Genomic DNA, 12,299 nt, shown 5'->3' on the forward strand with positions numbered 1-12,299 from the left:
TAGATCTCAAAAAATGCACCAAAGACGTCAAATAAACTTCTTTGTCAAAAGTTCAAAAGACGTTCACTGAAGAGCCAGAATGAAAGTTTTTACAACGTTTTTTTTTAGATGTCTTTTTAACGTTCACTCTTGAAGTCCAGGTGACTTCCTTATAAGATTCAAAATTAAAGTTTTCGCAAGTCTTTTGTAGACGTCTTTTTAACAGTCACTCTTGACATCCTAGTGACATCCTTACAGAGTTGAAAATATCCTAAACCAAAATAGTCCTGGATAGTTGTCAAGATATTAAGCTTTCTTGCATGTCCACAAACATCCAAAAGGAGTCCTAGCTTGACGTTCAGATATTTAACCTGTTTTGCACATAAACAGACGTCCAAAAGGGGTCCTATTTAAACTTTCAAATACTTAACCTGTTATGCACGTCCATAGGCGTCCAAGAGGGTCCCAAGCCAGACATTCAGATATTTGACTGTGTAGCATGTCCACAAACGTCCAAGAGGGGTCCTAGCCTGACATTCAGATGCTAAACCAGCTTTGAATGTCCACAGACGTCCAAGAGGGGTCACAGTCAGATGTTCAAATGCTAAACCTGTTTTGAACGTGCACAGACTTCCAAGTGATACCCTATCAGGACATTCATTATTTTACCTGTCTTGCACTCCTATAGAGGTCCAAGAAAAGTCCCAGTCAGACGTTCATATACCAAACCTCTAGACGTCCAAGACAGGTCCTTGTTAGATGCTCAGATACCCATACTATTGTGGTTCCCTAGCCAGACGTATAAATAATTAACCTGTGTTGTACATCTACAGAAGTCCAGGACAGGTCCCAGTTAGACATTCATGTACCAAACCTATTTTGAACGTCCACAGATGTCAAAGTGGTTCCCTAGCCAGACGTTATATTGAACCTGTGTTGCACATCCACAGATGTCCAAAAGGAGTCCTGGTCAGACGTCCAAATATTAAACCTGTTCTGAACGTCCATGAGACGTAGGCTACAAAAGTGGACCTGGACTGACGGACGTTTAAGAGGCATGATCTGAATGTCTCCCTGTCATCATGTTTGCTGGGGAGACTATTTTGCTGTAACTGATGAGACATTTTACTATCTATGCCACCTTCTCTAGGTCATCAATGATATTATCCTTTATATCTCTGCTTGTTTTTTTCTTAATTATATCATGTTTCTGTTTTGAAACCAGTGATGTGCTGAGCCATCAGACATTTTGCATGAAAAATCAAAGAGTCTTTCTGGCTGATTTTGAAGATCTGCTCTTTAGACAAAATTATACTGTAGCTCAAGTACAGGAGGACTATGTTTACATAATTTGTCTTAGTTTTAGAGCACACGACTTTGTTTTAAATGAGATTTCGCTTTTATTCTGAAGGTGTCAGACCGGAAGTATTACTAGCGGAAGTTGAAAACCAAGAAAAGCCATTAACTGGCTAAGCAAGCACGATTGTATGAGACATGCCAGCCTTGAATTGTACCAAAATCGCATTTTGAGTGAGTTTTTTGAACGTTGAGCCTTTTAACTAAAGCTACACATCTCGTGCGCTAACGTAGGGTAGCTAGGTATTTCTTTATAAACAGAGAAATAGTCAGCTAAAGGTTTGAGCTAGCTAGCTTACAGTCCTCGCAGGGAAGACTTGTGGCAGCTGATGCTCCTGTAAGTGATGATAACCAGTTCACCAGTCAGCGTGATGCGACCGACATCGATACATTAGCATGTACAATGAAAAAGAAAATAGCTTTTATTAATAGGTGAAGTTAACGTCACTGTCTGATGGGTGAAAATGTCTTTAACATGCTGCCAAGACAAACACAGATTTACAAAGACGCATCACACTGACTGTTTGGAGGCACTGTGGTGAGAAAGATGTACTCTGTGACAAAACTCATGGAAGTTAAGAGACAATCTTCCTTAATGTTTGTATTTCACTTGAATATGTATCAGTTTGAAGGCTGTTTGCAGTACAAGTTGCTCTTCACCTGAATTGAATTGTTTTCTGTGTCTCTGTCAATAGAGCATCGTTGTAAAGAAGTTAAGGACTGAGCCTGGCTAAGAGCAACGTTAGACAACAGAGGTGGGACAAATAACTAATATGGCAATTTATCACACCTGCACAGCATTTCAAAGACACAACTGCATCACAGTAGCTTCTTATATAATGCAGGGGCGAACGTGAATCACTGCTGGAAGTCATGCCTCCAGTGATTTTCTCCCTTTTATCATTTGAATAGTGGCACACGTTTTATATCTTCTACATGGTGTGTGTGTCAAAAAGGCTAAAACACTTTACTGCACAGTTTGTTGCACTGTGATTCAGCTGTCATTAAAATCTTGTAAAATTAACACAATGAGTCAGTGAGTACTAGGGGTGAAACGGTACACAGAAGTCATGGTTCGGTACGTAACTCGGTTTGGGGTCTGGGTTTGGTGCGACTTTGGTACAGTGGGATGAAAACAACACAAAAGACTATATGCTAGGTTTCTTTATGTGCAAGTTCCACTTGGTTTTCCCCTTGTTCTACCTGGGATAGTCGTTAGAGCCTTTTGTGCATAAAGCAGTAAAAAGTGAAAATACACATTGTTGTTTATGCAAGGTAGATAAAAAAAAACAAATGTAAATGCCAATTTATACAGTAATGTCTTTGGCTCTGCCTGCTTTTACATGCAGAGGCTACTAAACAACAGTGAGGACACAATGCCCTTGTCCGATCCACCACAATCTCTAATGTTTCCAAATGGCTGTTTTGAAATAAGGGGGGAAGCTTTTAGGTGTGTTACTGCCAATTACTGGATTGGAATATGGAGCAGAATGGTTATTATACTCTCTCCCATTGACATATGCTCTCGCCACAGTGTGACTGAAGGTTCAATTGACTGAACCTTGGCGCCCGTGCCGTGGCGGTTCAGGAGGACCACACGTACCATTACACCCCTAGTGAATACATTTTGTACACAACTGATTCCTTTTATGTAAAAATATCTGTCCATTCTAAAGTCGTAAATTAATTACGTAAACTAAGTAAATTACTTGTGGAGATATTCCCTCTCACAGTAAGTATTGTACAGTATTGTAAGACTCTCTTACAATACAGCATCTACAGTATTCAACAACATTGTGTGTCTACAGTGATTTTACTGGAACATAATCCAATGATGTACGCAGGAGTGAAACTAACAGTGGCTGCTATTATTGCCAGGTTTCAGCCTTCTAACAGTCTTCGATGGACTGCTGACGTCAGCTCACTCCCTCACCTTGTACATTCCCTGATGATTCCCCACTCAACAAAACCGGTTGACATTACACTGTAGGTTTAAATAAACATGGCAGATGCTCGAAACCAAACTCATGGTCGCACAGGCCTCAAAAGACCAGCTCTAAAGAGAGCAAAGCCTTCCACCAATTCAAAGAAACATTTGTCTCGAGTGAACATTGGACTGGCATTTGGAAGGTGGCGTGCATTGAAAGCAGCAAATGGATTGAAATCTGATGCAGATGTCGCCCAGTGTCTTCTGAATGCGTAAGTTAACCTCCCAACAGCTTCTTGTGTGTTTGCAGCTTGCCAGTTTAATTCCTTTGAAGTGGGCTTACAGTGCGATCCGCATCTACACGCTTAGAGCTAATTCTGTTTGTGAAGCTTCAACATGCCTTGCTGTTAATGTTGCTACTAGCTTGACCTGTCGAGCAAAGGAGGGAATGGACAGTGTGACTCTTGAAAGGGTTTTGTCGTTCCAGTGAAGCTGACAAGGGAAAAATGTGGCTTTCAAGTTATGAAATGATAAATGACAGCAAATAGAAATTGTATTCCATTGTCCTTTTACCTATAGGCTATTGGAAGAGCTATATAGTTTGACTTCCTCCACAGGCCACAAGTAATGAATATACACTTAGTTATGAATTGTTGTGGAATTTCGGCTCGTTTGACCATTCAGGAGAGATGAAGGAGACTCGGAGACACCGATGACTTACGTTGAGATAGTTTATAAAACAAGATCTTGGAGGAGCAAAATAACAGCACGTCTGTCTGCACAGAGTGATGCCACGATAATCCTAACAAGATATAATGATCACATTATATCTACAGCTTCAGGGAGCATCCCTCCCATACATGGTTATCTGTTTAACAACATATCAAGAGGGGTGAGTGCAGAGTTCTTCTCATCTCTAGCCAGAGGGATAGGAGGAACATTGGTCACAGACACTAAGTCTGCTAACATAGATAGATCGAAGGCCTCTTCACGAGTTGTACACAAACAATCAGCTTTGCCTTGGCTTGGATTTTTCGGACATGTGTTCTGTAGACATATCTACAGTAGCTTTGACGGACCAGGTTGCAGAGACCATGAGATATGCCCCTCATATCCCCCTTTGTGTAAGCTACAAAACCATCACATCTTTCTTACTGAACCCAGAAGAATCTTCTCATTCTTTTTTTGCTACTTTCCTTTTGGCTCTAAGCTGCTTGTACACCTTCATGCAATATCTTATATGATGCTTCTGCTGGTAGTGTATCAAGATTGAAATGCTCAGTCATATTGCACACTTTTCAGTGTTTTTGACAAGCTACAGTGCAAGCAGTGAAAGTCTCTATTTATTTGAACCAGCCATTTGCACCACCAGTGTGATACTTGTGCTGTTATTCATGTGTTATAGTGTTTAGTTCAGGTGATGTGAAATGTGACACCTCTAGTGTGCTGGTTCTGTTCTGATTCTGGCATAGAATGAGTTATTTGTAGATGCTGCCGATAGCTTTAATGTGATTTTAACACTATAAAACTAATATTGCATCATCCTTGCTTTGCTCAATGTGACATATTTCCACATGCTACAGTCCAGGTACCAGGTGCATTTTGTTAGCTCCTCAATATAGAGTAGCAAATGTTATCAACCTCAATCTCGACTTTCTGTGCGCATGTGTGTGTTTGTCTCTATGTATGAAGAATGAAGAGGTTGCCCTCCACTTCAGATTCCTTTGGAGCCAGTGATAAAAAGATTAAATTCTCCCAATCGGAAGTAAGAGACAATATTGTGTGATTGACAAATGTGTACTTTTTCATATACATTTTTTAAATACACTGTATTATAAAAGGGATGCACGATATATAAAGGGCTGATAAACACAAGAAGAAGAAGGAGACACTGAAGTGCAGCCCACGACACATGTTCCAGTTCCACCATCCATCTTTGCTCACTACATCCTCGCCTTTCTTACCCTCAGGTGTTAATAAACTACAGGTCGTAAATGTCTTCTTAAAAATATGAAAATGTAAAATTATAGGTCACCTTATCAGTATCAGCCATGACAAGCAGGCGATTATCATTATAGGTACCTGCAGAAAAAAATCCATATCGTGCATCCCTTTATCATAACTGTCATGAACACAGCTCCGCTAAAAGCCTGCATGCATGTGTGTTAATTTCGCTTGTGTGTGTCCACAGGTGCAGACTCTGATTGAGCAGGAGGTTCGCAGCGTGTTGAAGAACAATGAAACCAAGCTGCAGGGTTTATATGACACTATTCAACATCTGGAACATGTCGACTACGAAAGCTCCATCAAAAAGCTGGAGGTTGGTTGAAGTAGTGGCACACATCTTTAATTCACTGCTGACAGGTGTGCTAATGATTCTAGTTTATATATAGTTTGGGATTGTCAGAGTTAGTTATAGGTTGGTGACCAGACACACAAGTAATGTTGTCACTAACGCCCTTCCTGATTCTCGAATTGACTTTTTTTCCTTTGTGCTATGAAAATGATAAAAGCACATCTGACATTCTCACCACCTCTATTGTTCTTAATTTCTTCATGCCTTACTTTCATCAAGCTCTTTTAAAATCTGTCTCTTGCTCTTTGTTTTGTGTTATTCTGTCCTGCCATTTCTGAATTCGACAGCTACTGGTAAATCTTTTAAGCTTCCATTCTTCTGCGGTCTCGCTTCAGCCATTGTTCGTTGTTTTCAAGTTTTTCCCCCATTAGATCAAACCCACTTGATTAGAACACAGATGCTTTCTGCCTTTTCCTCCATGTTTTTGTTATTTCTTATCTTTTTAAGCTAAAAGTAATCAGACGTGAATGTCTTGTGTGTGTGTGTGTGTGTGTGTGTGTGTGTGTGTGTGTGTGTGTGTGTGTGTGTGTGTGTGTGTGTGTGTGTGAAAATACCTTAAACCCAATAAATCCTGAAAGAATGTTCTCTTCCTCAGGCTCGAGTTAACACCGTATCCCAGAGAGCAGAGGCAGCTCTTGCCTACATGGCAAAGAAAAAGAAAAAGGTTTGGTATATACAGATATAGACACACACACACACACACGTTTGCATATGTATTGCATATTGGCTGACATGCACATTCAACAGGACTCAACAAACATTTTTGCCTTTCAGAGCCCGCTGCCATCTCTTGTTAATGTGGACATCATGAGGTATGTAGAACCAGGTTCAGTAATATTAGTTGTCAGTTATAAAGGCCCTGATTTTGTGAATTTGTGCCTTGGATTTATTTGCATTTAATCAGCTTTTAAGACAATTTGATTTGCCATCCAACCCTGCAGGTCAGAGTCTGAGGATGAAAGCAAGGAAACCAGAGTGTCACAGAGTAAGAGCCCAGCGAGCATGAATGCACTAATGAATACTTATCGCATTTTTGTGTTGTGGAGTATTTATTCTGTGCTTTTTTTTCTTTTAGAAAAAATGAGCATGGAGTGTATGGACAAGAGTGGAGAGCTCAATAAGTTGATGGTAAATATGTAGTTCATTCATTCTGTGTTTTTTGATTAGTTTGTGTGATTTGAAATATATTAAATTATCAGCTTCGAGGGAAGGCCTCAGAATGAACGAAAAAATACTCCACACAGGTCGATACTAATTGAGGCTTTTGTGGTCAAGAAGGTAACCATGTACTATAAAGAAAGGTTTAATGTTAAAATTGGTTATTTATAGAGCCTGACCAATACACCAGTTAGCAGATATAATCATTCCATATTGGCCTATCGCGTATATATTGGTATCCTGTATATGTTATCCGTTATGCAGTGGTTTCCATGGCCCCTGTTATACAATTGTTGGCCACCCCAGTTGAGAGTGCCTGCCTTCCCACCTCCTAGTGAGTTGCATTTCCCTCTACTTGCCTCTAAGTAATGAGCACTGTATGCACAATATGCTTCTATCTGATATTTAACATCAGGTATTATTTATTTATGGTAAATTAATAATTAAAACAACAAGAACAAAATAAGAAATGCCTACCCAGCCAGACGATTTTGACTGTCCGCCCCAAGAATTTTTTAGTGGCCCCTTTTTTACTCCCTATTAACGGTTTCGGCCTCAAAAATCTAGTATCGGTCAGGCTCTTGTTAATTGACTATTAATTTTGATTAAACGAAAACCTGTGTAAACATAAAGGTTTAAGTTGATCGGTCCTTTCTGTCCAGGAAACCACAAAAACGGCGGTAGACAAGATGCAAGCCGAGAAGAAAGGTAAAATAGTTTATATTTACAAGCAGATGTTTGCATAGCGAAGGTTTAAACTTGTTAAATGTAGCTTCTGATGATATTATTTCACCATGTAGTGGGAGAAACTGACACCATAAGCTGTTATAATGACCCAAATTAAATAATATGAGTCAGTGAGTACATGCATAAATAACATCCGTTTTTTCTTCTCTCTCGTCTCTTCCTCTGTTACTTGTCACTTGTATGTAATCCGTGTTAAGCTTTGACGGCTGCCGTAGCAGATTTAAATAAGGAGCCGTCTCCTCCGCTTCATACTCCTCATGGCTCTCCTGATCGTAAGGTAGGATGCTTCATTGCAAGATAAATCATTTTGAAAACATGCCACGCTAAAATATGTTATGTGTAACTAATGACAAGCTTTTCAAACAACGGTAAAACGTTTATTCTCATTGTTCATCTTGTATATTGCATATATTCATTCATCTTTCTTTTCCACGCTTTGTTGTGATGTGTAATTCAGGGACTCGACATAAAGAAAGAGCCAGAAAATATTGAGGTCTCCAGGCAGTTGGAGGAGCCCAAGGTGAAAGCAGGTTGCTCCTCTTCTGGCCATAGTAACTGTCCTGAGCGCTCAGACTTAAATCAGGTAATACACCAACTCACACTAACCAACAGCAGAAATTCACATCACTGTTTGCTCACAATTAACCTCCCCTGTCTTCCCCTTTCCTCACCCCAAGGACAAGCCCTTGTATCCTCCTCTTCCAGCCAACACCTTCCCCTCCGTCATCAGCACAGAAATGGCCTCATACAACATCCCCCAGAGACCCGAAGTACGTCTGGCTCTCATCAGGAACCCCCCCAGCCTTTCTGTGCTTTGGAACGTCTCACAGAAAGACCCATTGGCGCCTCCCCTGGATAGTTACAGGTGAGATGCAGTGTGTTGAGAAGACAGGTATCAACTCTACTACATTTACACTTAAAGGGACTGCTTCTTTGACAGTCATTTAAAAACTGACTAAACCGTATTTGAAGTAGCTCCAACAATTTGAGAGAATTGCATCATTCTTGTGCCCAAGTTTGTGTAGCAAGTGTAGCCAGAATAAACCATCCTCTCTCCGGTCTTTGTCTGAAACACGCAGACTTTATGGAATAACGAATTTTGAGAAATGAAACAAATCATATTGGCCATGTGCCTGCATGTCCTCCCAAGCTATGTTCAACCAACACAAATTGATTGACCTCACAATATTAGCACACATTGCATCATTTGGTTGAGTATGTGGCTGGGTTAGGTCATGGATCCAAATTTGAGACTGAAACACAAGATGTCCAAATCATTGACATTTGAGAAACTTGAACCTCTGAATGTCTACCTCTTTTTCACATTTTTTGTATGGAAAATGACTGAAATGGTTCATAGATTTTTTGTCTTTCGATCGACTAATTGATTAACCGACTAATGTTTCAGCTCTAATAGAATTCCGTATTTTTTTGGAGATTTTATCAAAACTGCAAATCAGGGCTCCGGGGTGTGATTATTTTGGTTGCACATGAGCCTAAAAATCTTTCAAGTGCGACTAAACATTTTCATTGTTTGCACCGGTGCGCTTGAAATTTAGATTTTTTAAAAAACATTTTTTTTAAGATTATCGTATTTTCTTGTTGTTGTTCGTGTAACTTCCTGTCTGTTTTGCAGTTAGCGTTCCCCTTCCTCCTCTCTAAGTCACAAAATGTGTTATTGGATGCAGCTAAATTATGTGCTGGTGCACTTGAGTGCATCAGTGCAACCATTGTGAAAAATGAGTCTGGAGCCCTGTAAATGCTGTCACCATCTGAAACATCGAGACAGCATTTGGCACATCTGAATCAGATGTATATGTATATGTTGAGACAAGCAGCCGCACTCAGTGATGTAATTTCACACATCTGTCTGAAGAGTATTACACTATACTGCTTATGTCAACATCTGACCACCAGATGGAAGCAGACTTCAGCAGGTCAGTGGTCCTCACTACTGCTCCGCTCGCCTTTTCTTTCATTACAATCTCTTTCTCCTCTCTCACCTGCTGCAGCGTCTACATGACCATGGAAAAGATCAAGGGTAGCGGCGTATTCCCAAAGTGGAGTTCCATTGGTGAAGTGAAGGCCATAGATCTGCCCATGTGTGTGATGGTCAGCAAGTACAAGCCCGGGCGCAAGGTGTGTGTCACTGTGGTGGGCAAAGACATTTTTGGGAGATACGGACCCTACAGTGAAGTTGTAACCGCAGACATACCTGACACACTCTAATTGGGAGGAGGCTCTGGCCTCAGTGGAGAGACAATTACATGCAGCTACTGTCATGTGGGATTTTCTTGATACATGATTTTTTATTTTGTAAAATGAAATAAAAAGGATGAAATGTGAACTTTACTGTTACCACAGTGCCCTCTAGCAATGATTATGGTTTCAATGGAAGCGGCGTATAAAGCCATGTTTAAGGCACTTCTTTCTCTGTCAAAGTATTTATATTGTGTGTTTATCCTGCTTTAAGAGAGGAAACACACACACCGTCGAGTGCCAGAACAACAAAGAACAGGTCGAGCTTTAATGTCACTTAGTTAATGTCAGTGTTTATGTCAACATGAGGTGATTAAGCCATAAATTAGCTGTCATTTCACTTTTGTAAAAAAAATGGATTTCACAAAGTGTTATTAATGTAAACAGAAGGTAGTATTTTAATTGAGCCAATAAAGTTCACAATGTTTCAATGTTTTTGAATTTTTGTCATTTATTAAATAAAAATCTCCAACACTGGTTCTTACTGCTTCAAAAAAGATTCTTGTATTTCTCTGTTTTATACAATAAATTGAACACTTTGCACTTGACTAAAACCACGTATACAACCATCTAAGGATGTACATTTTGAGCAGTTTCTTAACTGATAGTTGGCCGCCTTAAAAATCGACCATCAGTTAATCAATACCGTATGAAATATGTGGGACATTTTTTCATTAGACCGCTGTTACAACCACTGGCTTGATCTAAGTATGATACAAAGTCAGTTGGTTACATTAGGAGTTAAAAGAGCATAAAAAGTAAACAACTTACTTGAAACTAAATAAAACTAAATGAAGCTACTGTCTGTCACTATTTACCAACTGGCCCAACATATTGAGGCTAATGGCTATTATTTTGCCCCACTTGTAGCAAGCATTTAAGAATAGACATTCATTTTTAATGGTTCCAACAACTTTGTTTTCTTGTCTGTAGTAAGAATTACTACCTCACTGGGCAGCTAGCAAAGCTCTACTTTAAGTCTAGTTCAGCTTTGACTGCTAATAACATAAAGTCCCTTATTATTTGTATCTGCGACCAGGTGTCTATTGAATTCATGAGGCTCAAGTCACATTAGCACTGAATGTAATCTTAAGCATGCAGTGCTTCTTTTGTTTTACATGTAAACACTAAGCAACTGTTGTGCTCCAGATGTTTCCTTTTTCCTCTTGGTAGCGCTTGTTGTAGATGAAGTACTCTTCAGGAAAAATGCAGAGACTGCAGCTCCTCCGATTTTGTGGAATCGTTGTCCGTGTCCTCCAGGTAACAATGGACAGGAAACAGTCCCCGTTGTTCGATCACCATCTGAGCAAGCTGAACCTGTCATCCTCGCAGCTGTCGAGTTCATCTGCCGAACAAAAGCCTTTGTAAGAACACGTCTTCTCTTCTGATCAAATTCTTTCCAATCTTGTCGTGATGCGAACTATGTTGTAGATAAAGTATTCTTCAGGAAAGATGTAGAGACTGTAGCTTGTGTGTTCAAAGGAGTGAAGTTGCAACAAAACTGAAACTTGGTAAGAGTGTACATCCTCTGTGGACAGAATCCAACAATTAAGATTTGATCATAGGAAGACGTCTGTTTCCTGAAACCAATTTGTCCCAGCAAACAGGAAATAAGAAGAGTACCTAACATGAATTTTGTCCTAATAATATATCCATACACTATGTCCCAAATATATTCAATAATGCAAATACACAATACGCTCTGCTCTCCTGCCAGCTGGCAGCAGTCGACAGTCTCCTCCCTCTCTCCCTCGGCCTGTCTGGAGGTCTTACATTCAATATGTGTAAGTGAAGTAGACAGGACACGATGCCAGTCAGTCACAACAGAGGCTTGGCAGTCAAAACTGCAGAGACTTGTGAACATGACCTGGCTGGTCCTTAAAGGGGCAGTCCATGCAAATCACACAACATAAAATAGTTACCAAAAAGATAAAGTTAGTTCACAAAGATTTATTTCTCATTTTTTCTGCATGGTATATATTTTTGTCAATTGTATGTGCATTAATGTATTTCTCAATATCTTTGATCCTTTAAAAATGTTTTCCCAATAAGCCAGGTTTGGACCCTTTGGCCAACCGTGTGCCGAGTTTCCTGTACTCATGGCACAACCGGACCTTCAGTGGTCCCAGACCCACCTGACACACTGAACTGGATAAGCAGGTATAGTAAAAAACACAGCATGAAACCCAGGAGTAATACAGAAAAGAGACCGTTACCCTGTTTTTAAATATTCCAGTGAGATCCAGTGAAGAAGATCCAGATATTCAATATACGACAAGCCCCCCAGCTTCATCCCCTGGAAATCAGCCCTGTGGTAAGATCTTGCAAGTCACTTGGATCGGTACCAGCCAGAACACACACATAATAAAAGGTGTAACCTGACCCTGCTACTGGACCCTAACCTGATCAGGTTTGAGTCTTGACCCAGGGCCTGTATCGTGAAGCTCAGTTTGGCTGTCTTTAGGTTACCTGGCTTCACTGAGCCTGGCACTGGTGAACCTGCTCAACTATAGATTT

The 12,299-nt window shown here is 40.1% G+C and overlaps 1 protein-coding gene across 7 annotated transcripts; it reads left to right on the plus strand.

Annotated features, from left to right (window-relative positions):
- The first annotated feature begins 1,420 nt into the window (after nt 1-1,420).
- atf7ip2 (activating transcription factor 7 interacting protein 2) lies at nt 1,421-10,260 on the plus strand. 7 transcript variants are annotated; one of them, XM_084372663.1, is made up of 14 exons: nt 1,421-1,509; nt 2,031-2,090; nt 3,214-3,534; nt 4,955-5,027; nt 5,454-5,582; nt 6,214-6,282; nt 6,393-6,430; nt 6,560-6,603; nt 6,694-6,746; nt 7,439-7,484; nt 7,721-7,800; nt 7,981-8,106; nt 8,201-8,388; nt 9,536-10,260. In XM_084372663.1, exons 3-14 carry the CDS (start codon nt 3,338-3,340, stop codon nt 9,750-9,752), a joined length of 1,260 nt encoding a protein of 419 aa, XP_084228789.1. In that variant the 5' UTR covers nt 1,421-1,509; nt 2,031-2,090; nt 3,214-3,337; the 3' UTR covers nt 9,753-10,260. The 7 variants fall into 7 exon arrangements, with proteins under 7 accessions (XP_084228789.1, XP_084228790.1, XP_084228793.1 ...); XM_084372664.1 differs by having other exon boundaries at nt 3,221-3,534; XM_084372665.1 differs by lacking the exon at nt 1,421-1,509 and adding an exon at nt 1,525-1,672.
- The last annotated feature ends 2,039 nt before the right edge of the window (nt 10,261-12,299 follow it).

Source organism: Pagrus pagrus, assembly GCF_965226575.1.
Source record: "Pagrus pagrus genome assembly, chromosome: 13".
Classification (NCBI taxonomy): domain Eukaryota; kingdom Metazoa; phylum Chordata; class Actinopteri; order Spariformes; family Sparidae; genus Pagrus; species Pagrus pagrus.

Bases quoted from the DNA above. Each gene is read 5' to 3' on its own strand.
- atf7ip2 (XM_084372663.1), top strand. From the start codon at position 3,338: ATGGCAGATGCTCGAAACCAAACTCATGGTCGCACAGGCCTCAAAAGA. The intron at 7,485-7,720 runs GTAAAATAGTTT...ATCCGTGTTAAG, and splicing joins GATGCAAGCCGAGAAGAAAG to CTTTGACGGCTGCCGTAGCA. The intron at 8,389-9,535 runs GTGAGATGCAGT...CACCTGCTGCAG, and splicing joins CCTCCCCTGGATAGTTACAG to CGTCTACATGACCATGGAAA.